This window comes from Stigmatopora argus, chromosome 6 (genome assembly GCF_051989625.1).
Source record: "Stigmatopora argus isolate UIUO_Sarg chromosome 6, RoL_Sarg_1.0, whole genome shotgun sequence".
Lineage (NCBI taxonomy): Eukaryota > Metazoa > Chordata > Actinopteri > Syngnathiformes > Syngnathidae > Stigmatopora > Stigmatopora argus.
Genome location: NC_135392.1, coordinates 1383077 through 1406300, shown reverse-complemented (window position 1 = coordinate 1406300; position 23224 = coordinate 1383077). Strand labels below are relative to the sequence as shown.

Sequence of the window (23224 nt, the reverse complement as noted above, 5' to 3'; positions counted from 1 at the left end):
ATAGTGGATGTAAAACACAATCCACTACCACTACTAGTACTACTACAACAACAGTGCCAACATCTCACAATCACTACTATTATTACTACTACTACTACTGCTCCTACTACTACTGCTACTACTGCTCCTACTGCTCCTACTACTACTGCTGCTACTAATACTATTATTACTACTACTACAACAGTGCCAACATCTCACAACCACTACTATTATTACTACTACTACTGCTGATGCTCCTACTGCTGATGCTCCTACTACTACTGCTGCTACTACTACTATTACGACTACTACTACTGCTGCTGTTACTACTACTATTATTATTACTACTACTACAACAGTGCCAACATCTCACAACCACTACTATTATTACTACTACTGCTACTATTACTACTACTGCTACTACTACTACTACCGCTGCTGCTACTACTACCGCTGCTGCTACTACTACTACCGCTGCTACTACTACTACTACTACTACCGCTGCTACTACTACTACCGCTGCTACTACTACTGCTACCGCTGCTACTACTATTGCTGCTGCTCCCATTACTACTGCTGCTGCTACTACTGCTACTACTACTACTGCTGCTACTACTACTATTATTACTACTACTGCTGCTGCTACTATTATTAATACTACTGCTGCTGCTACTACTACTATTACTACTGCTACTACTGCTACTACTAAAACAGTGCCAACATCTCACAACCACTACTATTACTACAGCGCCATCTGTGGATGTATAACACAATTCCCTACCACTACTACTATTACTACGGCTCCATGTAGCAGAGGTATAACCCAAATCCACTACCACTACTACTTCTACCGTCACCATCAACCCCACTACTACTGCTGCATCTTATAATCGGCCGCGTATTGCATATGAAACACATTTCAAGAGCATTTAGTGAAGGTGCGGAAAATCCGGTACTCCACCATCCTCGTTAGCAACGCTGCTATATTTTGGAAAAAATAAAAATGACATTAAGTAAGGAATGGAATAGGCAATACTATTGCGGTTGACAAAAAGCCTTGAAATAACACAACAAAGCCATTGTTCACACTGAAACGTTAAAAAAAATAAATGTGTTCCCAACTGGTGTAGTGGTGCTCAGTCAGCTCTTACTTTGTCAACATGGCCGAGTCTGCGTAAGCGATTTTGTCCACAAATTGATACTAAGGCCACAAATTAAAATGCAAATTATACAAATCTGTTTGGCCTAGTGCTTTTGTTGCTCTTTTTTGCATTTGTAAGCATTCCCGTATTCGGGAAGCATTTCCTTCTTTACGCTGTCATTGACGACGCGAGACGTCCAATCGTATGGATTGGACAGTTGATTAAAAAAACAACAACTAAATATACAAATATTCAATTACAAAATACAGCTAAAAATGAGTTCTTTTAAAAAGACTAAAGTAAATATGAAAGAACTGCGAATCCCGTGGATCACAGGGGCGCTAGAGCCTACCCGATTTTTTACATTTGCTGCCATACTCCCATTTCAAATGGATTGGACAGTTGCTAAAAAATAAAACAACTAAATATACAAATATTCAATTGAAAAATAGGCTAAAAATTTGATTTATGAAAAAAACCATAAAAAGACTTAAGTAAATATGAGATAAAAAAAATCATAAAAAGACTAAAGTAAATATGAAAAAAAATCATAAAATGACTTAAGTAAATATGAAAAAAAATCATAAAAAGACTAAAGTAAATATGAAAAAAAATCATAAAAAGATTAAAGTAAATACGAAAACACATTTAATCCTTTAAGATCTTATCAAATGGATCGCAGGGGCGCTAGAGCATACCCGATTTTTTTTCCATTTTCTGCCACACTCCCAGTTCAAATGGATTGGCCATCCACTACTGATAAACAAATGAAAATAACTTATTTTTCTGGTCATATGAGTTGTACTGTCGACTAACGCAAGTTTTTTAAATATTTTTTTTTACCCATGTTTCAAAAATTTCCCCATCGCCATATCATGAAAATGGTTATCGCCAGCCTCGTATCGTCCATTCAGATTCCCACAACTATCGTTTATAAGCGTTCACATGGCCAAGAGTCCAAGGAACTGCACCTCGGGCGACCCGTCGGATTTAATAACCGGTTCCGCTTCTTTTCACCGGTCTCTGGAGCTGGTGGATTCCCTCAGACTTGCGAAAAGTTCATCAGCGATATGAAATCCCTATTGAAGGCAAACGCACCTGACATTTATCAATAGAGCGGCAATTTATAGCGGCGAGATAAAGTCTCGCTTGAGGATTCCGAATCAGCGGTCACGCACCAAAGAAGAAGAAGAAAAAAATAGCAGCTGCCACGTCATCGCAAAAGTAATGCGACCCCCGTCGCTTTTATACAAAGCGGCATTTTGTCCGCCGACGATGGAGTCGATCGTGTTGGCGGCGTTTTAAATCAAGACGCAGACAAAACGCTTTTATCTTAACTAGGACGCCTCAAAGCCGTGTTGGCGTATCGTACATCAGCCTTAATATTCGCCGATGGTATTCGATGACAGATGTTTTCCTTTTTAATGACATTTTTGGATCCATATTTACAGTTCATTGTTCTTACGTCGGGCGGGTGGTTAAGTGGTTAGCGTGTCGGGCGGGTGGATACGTGGTTAGCATGTCGGGCTCACAGTTCTGGGGTCGAGGGTTCGATCCCAGGTGGAGTTTGGGCGTACTCCCCGGGCTTGCGTGGGTTTTCTCCGGGTACTCCGGTTTCCTCCCGCATCCCAAAAACGTGCATGCTAGGCTAGCTGGTTGAACACCCTCGCTTAAAAATGGAATTAAATGCTTTTATAATGAGGTTTAAAGCTTCACTATAAAGTGCGCAAATAACAACAAACAAACAAGTAATCAATAAATTAGTTAGATAATAAGAATAGGTAATAATAAGTAGTCAACAACATAAGTAGGGAAGTCCACAAATAACAACAACAAACCAACAAACCTATAAATAATCAATAATAATAAATAATCAATCAATCAAAGAACAAAAATAAGTAGTCAAGATAATAATAAATAAGTAGTAGTCAACATATCCCACCGGACACCAAGTTAAGTACTGAGCGTGATTGGTTGTCCACACAGCGAGGACCGACCGACCTGGGATCGAACCATCGGGTCCAGAACCGCCAGGCCGACATGCTAAACCACTCCTCCAGCGGTCCGCCGAACAACATTAATGTCTTTCAGAATAAAGCACGGACAACAACTTTAAAACAGTCTCAACACTTGCTTGTCGCTGACCAAACAAGTGTGTATTTGATGGGGAGGGCGTTGAACCCGCCGTTTGTTCGCTCCCGACGCTAGCATTAACATAAATATCCGGGTGACGAGCCGAGGTGATTAACGGCACCGAGCCCCTGGCCAACGTTCTTTGGAAAGAGGAACTCTACCACAATCTCCACTCGCTCCACGTTCGTGACCGCGAGGGGCAATCTCGGCCGTGGCGGAGAGAATGACGTCCCGGATGGATGTCCTCCGGCACCCCCGCTGGCGACCGTTCCTCTGATGCCGTTAAGAGTCTCAACCCGCGAGGTCAGCGTCTCATTTTGCACGGACAAAAATCTATTAGAAAAGATCTCTCTCTCTCTCTCTCCACTGGCATTAAATCCAAAAGGGGAGGACAGGCTTGAATCTAATTGTTTTGGCGCAAGTGGGACTGGACCTTCTCGCCGTTATTAGTCTAGTTCAGTGGTGGCCAACACGTGGCTCTCGAGCCGCATGCGGCCCACGACCTCTCCCCAAAAAATGGGGATCTTTGCGTCTTCAAGCAATCACCCAATACCAAACATTCGTTCATTCATTTTCTGGACCGCTTATCCTCACGAGGGTCATGGAGGATGTTGTAGCCTATCCCAGCTAATTACAGGCAACAGGGTGAATCCGTGACCTTCCAATCGCAGGGCACAAGGAGACAAACAACCAATCACTCGTAGCTAGGGGCAATTTAAACAGCTAGCCTAGCGCGCATGTTTCTGGGATGTGGGAGGAAACCGGAGTGCCCGTAGGAAACCCACTCAAGCCCAGGGAGAACATGAAAACTCCACACGGTGAGGACCGACCTGGAATCGAACCTTCGACCCCAGAAGTGTGAGGCCGACGCACTAACCACTCACCAAAATCAATCACGAAATTCATTTTTTTCTGAATACAAATCAAAATAAATTCAAAACTTTTTGAGTATGCTCATCTTTCTGTGTCGTTGACGAAAATAACCCAAAAGACTCAAGTGGCCGTCACTCACATTCAATCTGCCGCACGGTTTTATTAGCAAAAAGCCTCCTTGTAACACGGTCAGACTTTTTAAAAGCATTGGTCGGGGCCCACGAGTGCGACACATAGCACCCCGTCGCAGAGCAAAGTGCATCCATCGCTTGACAAGCAGCCATTTGAGAACGGATGAAAATTCCAATTCTGACAAAATGCTGGCGTGCTCCGACCCACTTGGCTGTTTCTCATCGAACGTGCTTGGCAGAAACACCCGTTGACTTCCGACTGGTGCCCATCTACGCTGGAATGCAATGTTTCGGTTTTGCAGATGTCCAGATCTGACTACGCGATTGGAAATCGGCAGTTTTAGAGGATCTGAAATCGACTACCGTAATTTCTGGCATATTAGCCGCCTCGCCGTATAAGCCGTACCCTTAAAATGGCCTTAAAATCGATTAATTTGACAATTTCTCTCGTATAAACCGCCCCCTGATTCACAATTTTCACCTCCATATTCATGGTTTTAATAGGGAGTACAAAAGTGTTACTTTGAACGGAAAATCTTAAGAAAAATCATCTAAGTCATGTGCTATTTCTGAGATACTGTATAAATCGATTGCTGAATTGCACATTCCGAAAAGTTTGTTGCTTGCACGTAGACAAATTCAAAAAGGAAGTCATGTGAGCAGTACAACCAGGAAGTGTGTCCGGAGTGGTCTAGTTCAGGGGTGTCAGACTCGGGTTGGTTCACGGGCCGCTTTAACGTCAACTTGATTTCATGTGGGCCGGACCATTTTAGATATAATATTTAGATTTAAAAAAAAAAAATGATTAAAAGAACTGGATTAAAAGCCTTGAATATTCAGTGCGCATATAAGCCGTACCCTCAATTCGGTCATCCATTTTCTGAGCGACAAATACGGCGTATATGCGAGAAAATACGGAAACATGCTAAAATATGCCGTACACGACGTCGACTGAACCCCGGCCCCAAAAATCAAAGTACGTAGGAGTTTCAAACTGGCGTGCGTCTTTGATGACCTCTTAGAACATCGGCGTCATCAAAGAGGCAAAAACAAGCCAGTTTTAACCTTCTTTCACTTGAAAAGAAAGCTCGGTCGCCTCGGATTTGGCTTTATATAAGAGAAATGCAAGGATGCATTTGGTATTTGACTAAACGATTCTTACGGGTGCCAGAAAGCGCATCGGCACAAAGAGCCAAGGGTGCGTTTTGATGCTTGAAGAGAATCAAGCGAGTGCTTTTGGTGAAGGGCAGCTTAGCCCGCAGCCATTTCTCAATGGCATCACAAACCTCAGTCAGCAACAACAAAGATGAAAAACAAAAGGAAAAAATATCCTCCAGACATTTGGGAATACTCAAGGAAACGTGCTTCACAAGTAAATACAACTATTCACAAAGACGCATTTTTCAACGATGACTTGGAAAGTCAAACATCATCTAGCGTGAGGGGGTTGGTGGTGTCAAAAGAGCAGCCCGTGGGCTGGAAGCGGCTCGCCAGGGGAACCCTCCGGCTCAAAATGGTCCAAAACAATAGTAAGGCAACTGGACATGCCCAAAAATCAGCAGGAATTGACAAACAAACAAAAAGTGTCCCAGAAAGTACCTAAAAACCAACATGAAGTCACCTGGAAATTCCCCCAAATTAGCAGGAATCGACAAACAAACAAAGTATCCTGGAACATCCCTTGAAATCAACAGGAAGTCACCTGGAAATGCTAAAAAAATAGCAGGAACAGACAAATAAAACATTAAGCATTCTGCTAACGTCCCTCAAAACAAAGAGAATGTGATCCAAAAATTCACCAAAAGTGACCTTTGCGGTCAAAAATGCTCCAAAGCTAACAGGAATACACCCGGAAATACCCCAAAACCAGCAGGAACTGACAAACGAACAAGAAGTGTCCTGGAAAGTCCCTAAAAATCAACAAGAAGTGATCTGTCCAGTCAAAATGGATTAGACCAAGTAAACTTTTTAGGGCCCAAAATAGATATACGTAAAATAAATAAAGAAATATACGTCCCTCAAAATCAACCGCAAGTGATCCAAAATTTACCGAGTCAAAAATGGATTGGACCAAGTAAACTCTTTAGGGCCAAAAATAAAGGTGTCCGACCCACACGAGATCTAGCTGGCATCAATCCGCCGACCAAACGGAGTTCGACACCCCCGATCTAGTGGATTGCCACATTTACCATCTCCGTTTTCGTCGTTTTTGAGTGGCCTCGTCTTCCCAATCGATGCTTATTAACCCTCGGTCTTTACCAGACTGCTGATAAGCGATGGGACGCCGATAGCTGCCGCCGACCGATGTCCTTGAATAGACAAACGTAAGAATGACGCTTGCGAAAGGTTATGTAAATGCGATTTAAAAATAAAAAGCACTAGTAGTTCATTTCGAGGAAAAGCGCTTTCTGCTTCTGCGCTAATGTTGCATCATGGACTGTTAATATTTCCCTCAGATGCAATTTGGCGTCCGGATCAGGCCGCCACGCACCTGAAAATGCAATTACATCATTTTCAAAGGCGGGAAGAGGTGTGCCGCCATCACGCGCAGCCGGGCCGACTAATTCGCTCCTCGGGAATCGACTCTCGCTAGCGGCCGTTAGCTAAAAGCCGCCTTTTGATTCCTATCTGCGTCACGCTCGCAGAAGTCAAATTGAAAGCCACGGGGGGCGTCTTTGGAGTTTTTGGCTCAAGTGGCGTGGGGGAGGGACGCCTTTTTTTCTCTTAAGTGTTCAATTATTCTTTGTTTGCTTGAAATTAATAAGCGATTTATCAGCCGGACGAATGTTCCTTACAAGATAATCCCCGGACTTTGGATGTAGCCACTTAAAAGCCGCTAAGTACATAACATTCTTTTATTTTTATTTTTTTGACTGTATAAAAATGAAGGTAGGACGAAAGTTTGTCATCTGCTGAGTCATCGCGTCCCACGATAAGAAGTTTTGGGAGAAATGTCTCCAAACCGGATGAAAAACAACTCATGTACCATTAATATACTGCAAAATGACTCTTTTCAGATCATTAATGCTTAACATTTCTTTGTAGAAAAAGAATAAATAGGGATTGGAGTCTCTTTTTACATGCTAGTATTATGCTAGCAGGTCAATAAATCAGATGTGGGTGGTTTAAAAAAATGACATAAACAGTATACAGTCTTTCCTCGATTACCGCGATTATCACTTTTGTGCGATTTTTTCTGCTATTATTTTCTAAACCCCCTTAAACACTAATTTAACCTAAAATACATTTGAAACATGTCAACTTTGCATAATAATTTACTAAAAACACTAACCTAAACGCTTATTATGACAGGGTCATAAAACTGTCATAAACATGACACCTTTCATAAACACAAATAAACGCCCTTAAACACTAATTTAACCTAAAATACATTTGAAACATGTCAACTTTGCATAATAATTTACTAAAAACACTAACCTAAAAGCTTATTATGACAGGGTCATAAAACTGTCATAAACATGACACCTATCATGAACACTAACCAACACCAACTTAAACTAAAAGTCATTTGAAACATGTCAACTTTGCATCAAAATTACCACAATTTACCAAAAGAAATCCTTATGGCATGGTCATAAAACTGTCATAAACATGACACCTTTCATAAACACAAATAAACGCCCTTAAACACTAATTTAACCTAAAATACATTTGAAACATGTCAACTTTGCATAATAATTTACTAAAAACACTAACCTAAAAGCTTATTATGACAGGGTCATAAAACTGTCATAAACATGACACCTATCATGAACACTAACCAACACCAACTTAAACTAAAAGTCATTTGAAACATGTCAACTTTGCATCAAAATTACCACAATTTACCAAAAGAAATCCTTATGGCATGGTCATAAAACTGTCATAAACATGACACCTTTCATAAACACAAATGAACGCCCTTAAACACTTTGCATAGTTTACTAAAAAAACACTAACCTAAAAGCTTATTATGACAGGGTCATAAAACTGTCATAAACATGACACCTATCATGAACACTAATTAACGCTCCTAAACACCAACTTAAACTAAAAGTCATTTGAAACATGTCAACTTCGCATCATAATTACCACAATTTACCAAAAGAAATCCTTATGGCATGGTCATAAAACTGTCATAAACATGACACCTTTCATAAACACAAATGAACACCCTTAAACACTGCATAGTTTACTAAAAAAACACTAACCTAAAAGCTTATTATGACAGGGTCATAAAACTGTCATAAACATGACACCTATCATGAACACTAACCAACACCAACTTAAACTAAAAGTCATTTGAAACATGTCAACTTTGCATCAAAATTACCACAATTTACCAAAAGAAATCCTTCTGACAGGGTCATAAAACTGTCATAAACCCAAATTTAAGCTCCTAAACTGCAACTTAACCTTAAAGAACATTCGGCATTCATTCCTTTTGACGACTATTCTCAACGTCACGCTTATGACACCGTCGAAATTCAGCGAGACTAAAAAAAATATGTGGGTCCTCGTCTCGCGTCTGGCGGAGCAAAAGAGTCATTAAGGTAAAGTCGGATGATCTCCCGGAGCTTATTAATTAGTCACGGGGGACGTGCTTTGTACTTGGAGATGACGCTAACAAGGAAGACATTATTTACTCCGGGCACAAGCGGCAAGAGAGCATCCAATTTTCACGTCAGTGGCATCCATTAGTGGCCCGCCACGGCACCCCTTGTCGCCATTAGCATCCTTGGATGAAAAGGAGGCCTCGTCTCCTCTTTTGCTGACACCGAGTGCGTAATTATCATCCCGTGTATAACAAGAAGTCTCTTTGCCTCCGAGATCCTGGCGACGGGGGGGCGGGGGGTGCCGAAGCGATGATTCGCGTGGCTGTATTCCCCCTTTGGGGTCGCATATTCAGCAGACAGCTAGCTAGCGCCGTCAAAAAAGGGGCTCCCGGCAAGCTTATGTAACGCAAATACATACGTACCACGCTGGAAAATATGGATAAGAAGATATTGAGTCAGCGGATGTGAATCAGAGTCCACTCCATTGGCCGAGTGAGGTCGATTAGCGGATTGGCTGCCAGCGACGGCGATGCACGTCGGATACGTATCGAATGGCGAGGGCCCGCCGCCGCAAATGATTCATCAGGGATTGTTTTTGTAATAAGGTGACTCATTGGTTTGTTTATAAAACATGTTTTTTTCGGACTGTCCTTTTTTTTAATTCTACTTGATGATTAATTTTTCAAAACTTTTGAGTGCAGTTATGTATATATAATTTTTTTAAGATGTTCATAAATATCTAATTTTTCGTTTCTCATTTTGGAGGAAAAACATGCTTAAATCAAGATCTGGATAACATTTTTTTCAAATAAAGATAAAAATTTAAAAACTAGCAATACAAAATTAGGAATATAATACATTTTTATTTTTTATAAATATACATGTTTAAGATAAGTATTACCTCCTTTTGAAAGATATTTCTCACATAATAAAAACAATATTTAATGTTGATTTTTTTGTGGTTAAAAATGACATTAAAACGTAAATAATTCATTTTCCATACCTATGATGCACACAAGGGTTGCAAGGGTGCTGGAGTCTATCCCAGCCAAATAACTATTTACCATTGAACGCCTCCAGACATACTTTTGTCTAAACAGTATTATTTTTCATTAGTGTTGACTTTTAAGCACCAAATGTAAATACGTAGTATTTCTTTAAAAAATAATAATAATAATAAATTAATATTTAGTGAACTTCCAGACAATTTTTGGGTCAACATCGTTACTCGGCAATGAATTCACCCTCGAAACAAGCACACTTCATTTGATCACAAATTACTGGATGAATCTTTGTTTATTCCCTGCCAGTCTTTGCACTTGAAAACGATTGGACATCCCTCCCCGTCAAGACCCCGCCCCCTCAAACGGCTTCCATTTTGGCTCCCTGACTACCGATGCCAAAATCTGTCTTAAAGAGTTGTGTCATATGAGTGAGTTGGTAAGCGAGACACGCTAGCCAGTGATTTCCAACCAATGAGGCACGGGCGCCAAGTTGGACACCCAAAGCGACGCCACGGGAAAGCGCTGCGCCTTAAAACGCTCAGCCAGCCACCTGTTGCCCGGGCAACCTTTTCCTGCAGATTTGAAAGTTGGCATCGGCGTCTGCGTACGTCTCCCCGCGACCAAGAAACGGGATTGAGGGCGAGGAAAAGAGTAAACAAGCCACTGCAATCTCTTGGAAATTGGGCAGAGAAATGAGCCCCAAATTTCTAAGTAAATTCGAGACTGGAGAAATCAGACTGCAATTTTTACAGCAGATTCAGATGAGTCAGACTAGAGAGTCACTTACGTGTTAATATACGAGGTTGTACTTATTTTTTGTTGTTGTTGTTGCCAAAAACAAACTATAAAGACAGTATTTTGACACTACCCGAATGCAGGGAGCGAATTGGCACGTTTTTGGAATGTGGGAGGAAGACAAAGCTGTGAAGGTTGCTTAAGTTCTAAGCGATGAAATCACAGCGGGCCTACTTGAGCGTTTGAAAAAAAGTTATGTCATCTATAATAGTGCGTTGAGATATGATCTCCATATTTCTGAGGTGAAATGCCATTAATTGGTAGGAAAAAGAGGTTCCAAGTATTTTAACCACACGATCCCCTACTAATACCACAACTACTACAGGTACGACTACTACTACTACCACAACTACTAGTACCACTACCACTACTACCACAACTACTACAGGTACGACTACTACTACTACCACAACTACTAGTACCACTACCACTACTACCACAACTACTAGTACCACTACTACCACAACTACTAGTACCACTACCACTACTACCACAACTACTACTACTACCACCACAACTACTACCACCACAACTACTAATACCACTACTATCACAACTACTAGTACCACTACCACAACCACTACTACTACTACAACTACTAATACTACTACCACTACTAGTACCACTACTACTACCACTACTACTAGTACCACTACTACTACCACTACTACTAGTACCACTACTACCACAACTACTAGTACCACTACCACTACTACCACAACTACTACTACTACTACCACCACAACTACTACCACCACAACTACTAATACCACTACTATCACAACTACTAGTACCACTACCACAACCACTACTACTACTACAACTACTAATACTACTACCACTACTAGTACCACTACTACTACCACTACTACTACCACCACTACTATCGTATTTTGCTGTTTAATATACCCCCATTTAATATATTAAATGACAGGGGTATATTAAATGGCACACAAAAAAGCAAAAATCATTTAATGTATGTACTACGACAATGACTACTACCACTACTATGACAATGACTACTACAACAACTACTACCACTACTACAACTGCTACGACTACTACTACTACAACAGCTACTACGACAACTACTACTACGACGGCTACTACGACAACTACTACTACTACCACTACCACCACCACTATTACTACTGCATTTTATAATCTGGCGCACCTGATATATGAAACAAATTTTGAGACGCATGAAGGTGCGCTTTACAGTGCGGAAAGCACGGGAAGTATCAAGCGTATTTTTTTCTACCTTTTACGTCAAACTAAAGCTCCACTCGGGGACCGCCCGCCGTCTTCTACTTCTTGGCCAACTGCCGATACGCCATTTTCTCGACTGCTCGTTTGAGCTCGGACCCTTTAAAAGGCCTTAATGGGATTTGTCAAAATACGGGCCAAAAGAAAATTTGAAGAGCGAGTACTCCACAAAAAAAGCTCCAGGGCTTTTGGAGAAAAAGACGCACTGGGCTGGCGTGGGTGAGCATCAAGCGCCTCCTCCTATTTTTTTTCCCTTTCCCTCAACTTCGCACCCGCAGCTAGGTCGGCCCGTCCAAACGTTTCCAAATATAATCCCGGTGTTGTTCTCCCAGCAATTAAGACAGCTGGCCCGCGTCCAAACACAGCTGGCCGGCCGGCTTTCGCGTGGGTAACGCTCGTGGGCTGACGGGAGGGACGGCGGCGAATAAGTTGGGAGAACGGCCAGAGCGAAAACGCCGACCGGGTGACTAACGAGCGCAATTTGCTTACGCGGCGGGAAGCGCGACGTCGTCAAACGACGCCAACAATTCACCGGTTGTAAAACAGACCAAAGTGCCGCATTAATGAGATCAATTATTAATGCCCGGCAATATTTATCGTTACATTTTTGGTGAATTAGCGCTTAGCAAATGTAGCAATTTTGATGACGAGTGAGGCTGTAAAGAAATCAATAACATTCACGCGACGTTAGCATTACGAATTTCAGATACGAATGTTATCAGAATATTTATGAAGCGTATTATTAAAGAGTTTAAGAAAGTTAGAGCACAATGAAATGCTTCATTTTGGTTTTAGGCAGCCATTTTGGGTCAATTTTGACGAATAAAAAATATGATTTTTTTTAGCTTCTTCCTAAATATGAAGAAAAACATGCTTTCATGTCTCAAAAAAGAGTAAAAATTCTGACAATTTACTCAGTAAAAGACGAATGTCAACGTTACGTCACTCACGTCTACGCGTCTTTAGATTTCCCGTTTCGGAAGCGCCGCCCTCGCCGTTGGGAAAACGGGAAAGTATTCAATATGAAAGTGAGCCGGCAGCCTTTCGTGTTATCTTTGGTGTTGCGCGCAAAGTTGAAGCGCGCTTTGATTAATTGTGGCTTAAAAGGTTCTTTCAACGCGATGGGCTTCATCTCCGCGCTTATTCGGGCGGCCGGTCTGCAAGCGTTGGAAATCCTCAAACGGAATACGTCAGGACGCAGAAGCCGGCGGCGCCAAAGTATTCCGATTGGCCGGGCTTCGATTAGATAGAAGTATTCCCCAGGTGAGTGTCAGCTCGGGTTCCTCTGGAACCCGGGGTAAAATAACAAGTCCACACTATTTAGTCAAATAAAAGAAAAGCCCGCTTTCCAAGAAACTTTGGCAGCCAAGAACGAGACAATTTATAATATAACTTTTTGCACGGCAACGCGCTCGTAACATAACATAAACAAATTTAAATGAACTTGGATTACGATGCAGACACTCAAAAATTAATTGAATCTAACCTTACACTTAACGTATTTCTAATTTTATTTGAAATGTTGATACCTTTCTTCTCCCGGGTTGGGTTTATTAGCCCCGCCTCCACTTTGACTTTCAGATGCAACCTATCGAGGGTTGTTTGTTTTTGTCTTGCCTTCAAAATATTCCCAAAATGATGCAAACAAATGTCCTCACAATAGGATAACACACTAGTAGTATATACTCCTCTCGTATTAGCGAACAAGCTCCGCCATTCGCACGGACTAACGAGAAAATTAACACTGAAAAAAAAAATGCAACGCTCCGCCCAGTGTTCGTAGAGACATTACACGATGCTTGTATATCAAAATTTGTCTCGTATCTCAAGATAAATATTCGCCCGAAATTTTACTCGTATCTCAAATTGCTCGTATGTCGAAGTACCACTGTAATTATAATAGACTTGAGTCCCATTTGTTATGTTCCCTAACACAGTTGAAAATGCAGCACGTTGCAAAATAAGGCAAGAAACATTTGGAACAAGAGGGGTGGGGGTCGGTCAGCCAGATGACGAACCGAAACCGAGGCGGGGTGGACCTCCGGGGGGCAGCTGTGCCCTCGTTTCCAGCCGCCAGTTCAATTTGTTTTTGTGTTTTTGGGCAGACTTTCACAGCGGTGGATCGCAGAGCAATTGCGGAGGGGCTTTTCCTCAAAACCCAGATTAAGGTATGAGTTTGAGGTGTTCACAACAAAAGATAAAATCAATAAGGCAATAGTAAGGGCAAAGGAAGAAAATAGGACAACCAGCATTTGGCAAGTTCCCAATCGATGGACGGCAGCTTGTCAGATCATTTATGAAAAAACTGAATAGCAGTGGACTTAGCGTTGAGCCCTGCGGTACCCCAAGACTGTTAGTGCATAAAGTCCATTTTGTACGATTCGATCCAATTTAGCATACTTGGTGAGAAATTAAAACTAGATTAGTTTGGTCAGCTATCGTAACCATGGTAACAACCTCGGCCAATTAAAAGCAGCTAGACAAATGTGACCCAACGAGGTTGTTGTCGCCATTAAAGTTAAAGTGGGCTGCTTTTTTTTTTTTTAAAAATGCCGTAGTGGTGCTAGACTTTTAGTTTTTTACTCTGGCAACTTAAAATATCGCATATGTAATTCATACAGATGAGCTTTTATTTTTAATGATGACGTCATCCGATTTCCTGACGTTTGCTTTTGATGCAATGTCATTTTTAAAAAAGTAATATGTCAACAAAAAAATGTAAAATAAAAAGAAACATTTTCGGTGACATATTACTTTTAAAAAAAATAGATTGTTTCAAAATCAAACGTCAGGAAATCAGACGACGTCATCATCAAAAATAAAAGCTCATCTGTATGAATTACATATGCGATATTTTAAGTTGCCAGAGTAAAAAACTAAAAGTCAAGCACCACTACGGCATAAAATGTTGAAATAAAAACAGCCCACTTTAACTTTAATGGCGACAACAATCGTCCCATTTCACAAGACGGCTCATAAGCCTCATTAAAACTCCTGCTGTTTTGACCGAGATAATTCTGGTTATTGTTATTGAGGAGTCCAAGTCATAAAGGCACGAATGTGACACCGCGTATCGGCGAACACGCGCGTATTAATTTCACGCGGCGGTTTTATGGCTGCAAATCAACTCCTTACAGGCTCGCGCCTCGTTTTTTTTCTCCTTCTTCTTCTTCTTCTTCATCTCCCCGACAGAAATTTAATTATTGCCAGCGGTTGCGCGCTTCGGTAAACCGCTCGGGACTTTAATAACCGTCGAATCGCCAGCTGTGAACTATTAAGCGACGGCGGCGACAGACAAGGAGGCCTCCCAAGCAGCTGGCCAAAGTAAAAGCCCGTGTTTGCACGTGGCAGAGGAAGCAACCCACGGGAGATGGACTTCCCATGGCCCAATTCAAGTTAGCGTCCGATACTTGGGCGACTGCGAATCAGGGGTGTCGGATTCAAAGGGATTCGCGGGCCAGGTTCGTGCCGACTCGAGCTCACGGAGGGGCGGAGCCGGTTATTTTGGACCAGAAAAGTCAAAATACTGGTCGCCATTGACGACGCTAGACTGGGCGGGGCTAATGAACAAATTATGGATGGAACGTCCGATTCGACTACAAAGGTCTTGAAATTGAACTTAAATTATAACAAAACAAAGGGTGAACCAAACTATTACGTCAACTCATCACGATACCAAACAATTTCCATTTTCAATCAAAAGCAGATACAGTCAAATCAACATTCAGGGTGTCAATAGTTAGCTGGGATAAGCTCCAGCACCCCTTGCGACCCTTGCAATAAATAGAATACAAATGTTTACTAGCCCAATAAAACCAAGTGGATTTTTTCCCCATAAACTGACAACAACCGACGTCGAGATCTTTCATACTGGTTGAACTGGTTGTGTACGGCCATTTTCCTTGCTCTCCCAATCAAAAAGGATTGGACGCCATCCACAGCTGACTTATTTGACATCAAAATTTCAAAATTTTCGGCACAGAAATCCTCCATTAAAAGACAAAGTCAAGTGGAACTATTGCCCAAAATAAAAATTTGCACTCACCTGATACTCAAACAATTTCCCACGTTTGGGATTAAATGAAGTATAAATTAAAAACCTATCCAATCAACTCAGCATAAAAACAAATAAAAATGTTCACAACCCCAATAAAACCCAAGTTGATTTTTCTTCCCATGAACATTGGCAACAACTGACGTCCAGATCTTTCCAACTGGCTGCCTAAGCTAATATGCTAATATGCTTTCCGTGCGCCCATTCACCCTCTCCCAATCGGATTCGATCAAACGTCGTGCGCCCAATCAACATCGGAGATATTTGACGTCAAAAAAGTTTAAAAATATCGTTATTAAAAGACAAAGTTAAGCGAAACTATTTCCCCAAAAAGCATAACTTGTACTCACCCGATACCAAACGATTTCCCGCAGCCTCCCATCGGTCTTGAAGTTGCACTTGAGGGTGACGGTCTCCCCCACGACCACCGGGGGCAGCGGCTCGATGGTGACGGTCAAATAACCTGGCGAGACACAGAAGAAAAGAAAAACCCGTTTAACGGCCACTTCCAACGAAAAGGGGCGCCAGATATTCGCCGATTCAAAGCGCGCGAGGCGGGAAAAGAGGCGGCTAACGACTTAAATTCCGTCCCATCTGGCGTAAAGCGATTTGTCGGCGAGTTGGCCACCTGCGCGCAAAGTCCTCCTTTATGACGGGGTAAATCGTGTTTATTAGAAGCGGAAAGTTTTGAGCAAAGAATGGACAGATTGTCTTTTGCTGGGTAAAAAAAAAACAACTTAAGATGGACTAGCGCTAGTTTAACGGCTTGTATAGCCGAATTTGGTGCAGCTGGCAGGGGATCAAATATGTTGTTTTTTGTTTGTTTGTTTTCAAATAAGAGACCATTTGCTAAAGCTATTTGTTTCCAGAATGCCAGGAGTACAAAAATAGAAAAGGAAATAAGTTCGGGAAAATATGAAAAGTGTATTTTGCCATTGAAAAACACAAACGGGAAAAAACTAACATTTTTGTTAGTTTTCATTTTTGGCAGCGAAAAGAAGAAAACAACTTTTACTTGTCTTTGAAAATCACCATTGAAAAAACAAGCCGTTTTTGTCATTGACGTTTTATTTATAAACACAAACATTTTGACAAAATCATCAAGTCATCATTCACCGTTTGTTCCGCCCAAAAAATGATTTTGACACCCCTGCTTTCAACTTCTCATCGACTTTCCAAAAAACAGATCAATTCATTATTTTTTTAACAATTTAATTAAACAATATTGCTATAGCCACCCGATGGTGGAGAGGTTCTATTGCCTGCCTTCAGTGCGGGCTCCCTGGGGTCGATTCCCAATCGGGGGTGTTGCCCTACGACCAATCTCAAGTATACTCTCCCTTTCCGCTAGGATAAGCTCCATCACCCCGCCACCCCGACAAAGATACACGCTGTTGAAGATGAACAGATGAATATTGATATACTTTCTCAACTCGCGCCATCCACCAGTTCATAAATATTAATATTAATGGGCCAGACAAAATATTCCCTCTGAAGATATAATATGGGCGGCGACAAAGATGAGTTTGACACGCGTGTTCAAATTTTTTTGCGTTAGATCATCCATCTGCGAGACGCATTCTAAATAATTGAGGAAAAAAATCATGATTAGCAAACCTCGAGTCCAAAAGGCAATTGTTCCGAGTGGACGAAAATCAGACAAAAATGCACCGCCATGAGCAAAAAAACCCGCAAAAAAAGCCGCACATCCACATCCTCTAGATCGTCTGTCACGTCAGCACATTCTTAATGTGCTCATTAAAGGATGTTAATTAAATCAGCGTCGTGGAGAGCTCTCGTCTCAAGAGTCAAGTGGAACGGCTAAACCTTAGCTTATCCTGCGTTTGGAGAAAATCCCCGACTGACACTTGACAGGAAGCCACCCACGTAAACGTTTTGGTCGTTTTTCAAAAGTCACGTCTGGAGTTATGCCTATTTATTTGACATTGGCTTCCCTGCCATTGGCTGGCCACCCATTCAGGGTATCCTCCACCTGGTGCATGTAGTTAGCTGGGATAGGCTCCGGCACCCCCGCGACACTTGTGAGAATGAGCGGTTCGGGAAATGAATGCATTTTTTGAAATTTGGTTTTGCTGATGATTTTTCTTGCACAAGTTTCAAAAATTTCCTAAAAAACACTCATTGGTTGCCAATCAAATGAATCTCTAATGTTTTAAAAATTCAAAATGTTCAAAAATGTCCATAAAAATCACATTTTGGCGACCAGTTTAGGGTGTGGTCCAACTTTCGCTGCAAATCTAATAGGATAGGCTCCGGCACCCCGGATAAATTGTGTTGAAAATTTATCAAAATGTTTGCAGGGCAAATTCTGATTGGGTGCTTGGTGTCCAAACATAAGAGGAGGGAACAACGTGCCATATTTATCATAATATATATATATTTTTATATATATATATATATATATATATATATATATATATATATATATATATATATATATATATATATATATATATATATATATATATATATATAGAATATTATCCGGACTTGTTGAGTTTTCTTCCATTGTATATAATATGCAAAATATTTAAAATCTGTCCTTTGAGATTGTTCTTGTTGCTTCAAAATCTAATGTAAATTTATATGGACTTAAAATAGATGCCAGAATTTCAAAATAAAAGCCAAAATAAAACGAAAATAAACAATCCAAAACAATGAAAAACCCTTGCTTTTAAGTGTTAGGCAAAAGTGAGCCATCCTTTGAAATACACAACTTTTAAATTGCACTAGTACTTCTATTTTTCAAGCATTGCTTATTTACAGTCAATATTGAGTCCAAATTAATATTTGACAGCTCTTTTCCGCCCCTTCAAAAATCCTATTTATCTTTCAATACATTATTCACAAGTAGTTCAAGGACTCAAAACAGGCGATTTCCTAAAAGGAAACCATCGGTCGGTGCTCTCTAAATATTTGAAATTAATAATATCACCTTGAACATTTTGTCAAACCAAGATTCTTATTCATTTACAATGCGAGTTTTATGGCCAATCATGCATACTATATTAATTGTTGTATTTTGGATAAAAATCCAGAGTCCGTCATTGAGCTGACCAAAGGGAATAAAGCAAGGTTTTACAAAAAAACAGCTTTTAAATGGAGTTACGCAAACATGCTGTATTTGCCCATAGCTTGTCAGTCGCTGGAAATCAGGCCGAAGTGTATGTTGCAGTACAAAAAGCAAAAAATAAATAAAGATTAAGCGCTAAAAGACTTTTATCTGACAATATTTCTTGGTTAGACTGTTTCAGGGGAAGGAAGGGGTGCCCTGTCAATCAAAAGATCAACAATGCTCAAATTTATATCAAGTTTATTTCTAGAAAAGTTCATTTTCCGTATCGCTTAGCCTCACAAGGGTCGCGAGGGGTGCTAGTGCCAGTCCCAGCTAACTATGGGCAGCAGGCAGGGGACACCCTGAATCGGTCGCCAGCCAATCGCAGGGCATAATGAGATGAACAACCAACCACGCATACTAGAGGGCTAATTTAGGGCAATTTAAAGGGCTAATTTAGCCTAGCATTCATGTTTCTGGGAGTTGGGAAGAAAACGGAGCACCCGGAGAAAACCCACGCAGCAAGAACACGCAAACAACGAAGGATCGAACCATCGAGCTCGAACTTGGAGGTGGAGGTCCTAACCACTCGTCCACTATGCTGCCTGCAAGAAAATATATTCATATGTGAATTAATGTTTCGATCAGTGCATTGTACCTCTACTTATGAAGTTCATCGTTGCAGAAGTAATTTTGCAACTTGAATTTTTCATAAGTAGAGTCATATTTTACATGTAAATGCGCTAATCCATTCCAAAGTCCTCACGACCGCTCCTAACCCCTTTAAAAATGATTCAACTATACCAATTTTGTATGAAATATGTGAGAATGAAAATTATTTATAAGCCCTTATAGTGAATAAGAAATGCAACGGGTGGACTTGCGGGTTGCAACTGAGAAAACATACATATCCAAGCGCGTAAACACAATTTAACAGCCTAAAATATCGTCATGTCGGGTGAAATATCAATCCAGTGACAACTGCTTTTTCATAATTCCGGTCCAGTTAACCGGTCTCCCAGAAGCATTCACAAAACCAACACGATCCGGTCCAATCCGATAGATTTACAGCGCTTAACATATATAACCAAGCACATAAATACACAATTTAACAGCCCAATATATTGTCACGTTGGGTGAAATATCAACCCAATGACAACTGCTTTTTCATAATTCCGGTCCAGTTAACGGGTCCCAGAAGCATTCACAAAACCAACACGAGCCAGTCCAATACGATAGATTTACGGCGCTTAACATACATATCCAAGCATGTAAACACACAATTTAACAGCCTAAAATATTGTCACATCGGGGAAAACATCAATCCAATGACAACTGCTTTTTCATAATTCCGGTCCAGTTGACCGGTCTCTGAAAAGCATTCACAATCCCAACACGAGCCAGTCCAATCCGATAGATTAACGGCGCTTAACATACATATCCAAGCACGTAAACACACAATTTAACAGCCTAAAATATCGTCAAATCGGGTGAAATATCCATCCAACGACAACTGCTTTTTCATAATTCATAATACATTCTAGACATAAATGAATAGGTAATGAATAAATAATTATTAAAAATATATATATAAAAAATAAATAAATATACAAATATAAAAAAATATTTAAAAAAATGTACTCATTATAAAAGTATAATGAGATTTAAAGCTTCACCTTGAAGCGCAAAAAAAACAACAAACAAATAATCAATAAATAATGAGAATATCAAATATTGAGCAAAAAAACTGCCAGATTTGAAAGCCAAATGCAATTTCTACATGACGTGAGCGGTAGAAGTTCATTTAATGGGGTGAAAAGTTCACATGAACCAGGGAAGAAGAAAACCCATAAATTTGGTTTACTTGGCCAATAAATACAGTCCATTTATGCACGCGTTTTAATAACCAAACTCTGGCAAACGGCGATGTATGGAACGCCTTCCTATTTGGAGCCTCTCCAAATTAGAATGGACTTGACCGTCCGCCACTTTCGTAACCGTCAAGATGGCAAACGATGCCACCGTCCGTAAAATCCCACATCATTATTTAGCATAAATCAAAATCCATTAAGGATGCGAGATTAGCCTTTGATCTCTGAAAGCGCGTCGTCAAAAAAAAAAAAAAAAAACACGGCGAGGCGAGACTACGGACGGTAGAAATCGGGCCCGGGAGAGTCCGAGGCGAGCCGAGCCGTGGTCGTTTTTGACGGCAAATTCCGCCCGCCGACGCGAGGGCGATAAATGCGTCGTTAGCTTGTGTGTGTGTGTGTGTTTCCTCTGGAGAGTTGTAAAGACTTATATAATCAGCGGCAGGCGGGGAAGATTTTACCGGCAGGCGCGAGCGAGGAAAGCATCTTATGACGTTGACTGAATCTCAAACGTAAACGTGTCGTGAAAGGATTCACTCGGGGCGCCGTTCGCATTTTCCCTTGGCTTTTTCAGACATTTCCTTGGGATGACGTTCATTCAAAAATAAATCAAACGGAGCAACCTTGAGTTTGCAGACGCTTATTCGGAGGAAGCAAAACGCCGATATTTCAGCGTGGCATTAAAAAAAAAACTGAACGTGACGCCTGATTGGTGATTTTTCAACATTTGCCCCAATTAGAATTCACTTGGATTCTATTTACCAAATCACAAACATTAAAAATGTATCGATTTACTACATCGCAAACATTAAATCAGGTAAATATGACTGAGCGCTGTTGTGATGTAAAATTAATGATAAAATCATGTATCGTGAAATGGATCACATTAAAAAGATACTTATTTTTTAACAGTAAGCGTCATTTATTCGTTCTAACACTGTCTTGTTTTGTTTTTTGTTTCATTAAAACAGACCAAAATGCTAATAGTAAACAATAAGCGCTATCACCCCTAAAAAAATGCCAATAGTAAATAATAAGAGTTAATATTCCTTTTCCAAATGCCATTGAACATTCAGCAACAGTTTCGTTTTCCATGATTTCCATTCAGGGAGAGAATGTCGGCGACCTTAACCACTTCTTTGCGTGTGTATATTATTCAGCGATTTCCATTTAGATGATATAAAAAGTATCATTTTTGACATATCTGGGCGGACGGGAGCCGTAATTGCATCCCTCCTGTCAGTCACGTAACAACAAGTGAGCAATCTAGCTACTTGCTAAGTGCATTTCAAAAGCTTTCTGTCATCCACTACGGGGTGAATCAACGTTTCGTAAATATCCACGCCGCCACTTGAAGGTCAAGTGGGGGGGATGGGAGGGGTTCTTCTCACCCAATCATGGCAAATAAGTCAGCGTATAGATTGCTGCTGTCAATCAGTCAAAGCACTGCTTCCAAAACTAGGAGTGAAACATCTCCATTTTTTTAAGATTGCAGTTAAAGTTAGAGGGAAATAATGAAGGAAAAGCTTTAAAAAGATAAACAACTTCTCAATGACGTTGATACGGGGTTGTCAACAAATTTGGGCCCGCAAAAAAATGTGAAAATATCATTGCATATGGGCCAGGCAAGAAGCTTAATTTTGACCTGCATCCTGTTGCACTTCCCAGCTAAAACACTAGGTGGAGATGGCAATGTAAACAGTGCTCATCCAATAGCTCAGCAGTCAAAACATACTACATGTATATATATACATGTATATATATATACACACATATATATACATATACACATATATACACATGTATATACATATATATAAACATATATACACATATATACATATACACATACATATACATGTATATATATATGTATAAATATACATATATATACACACATATACATATACACATATATACATACATATATATATGTATATATACATATACACACATATATACATATACATACATATACATATATATATGTATATATGTGTATATATATACACATGTATATATATATGTGTATATATATGTATATATGTGTATATATATGTATATATATATATGTGTGTATATATGTGTGTATATATATATATATGAATACATATAAATACATACACATACATATACACATACATACACACACATATACATATATATATATATATATATATATATATATTTATATATATATATATACATACACATACATTAACATACCCACACACACACGTGTCATCATGTTACACTGCCACTGACGATAATAAACGCCAATCAGCAATCACAGGATCAAATTGGATGTTTCTCACTGTCAAATGCACCCAATGAGCTACAAGTAAAT

At 40.2% G+C, this 23224-nt stretch overlaps 1 protein-coding gene across 2 annotated transcripts in view; it reads right to left on the bottom strand.

Annotated features, from left to right (window-relative positions):
- Positions 1-23224, bottom strand: part of LOC144075839 (immunoglobulin superfamily member 21-like) — a 182925-nt gene that overhangs the window by 84783 nt on the left and 74918 nt on the right. For both annotated transcript variants that reach the window (XM_077603261.1, XM_077603260.1), the window contains one exon: positions 16284-16396. Coding sequence is in view for 1 of the 2 variants with exons in the window: in XM_077603260.1 (XP_077459386.1) it covers positions 16284-16396 (113 nt within the window). In the remaining variant the exon portion in view is untranslated. The remainder of the gene's footprint in view (positions 1-16283; positions 16397-23224) is intronic.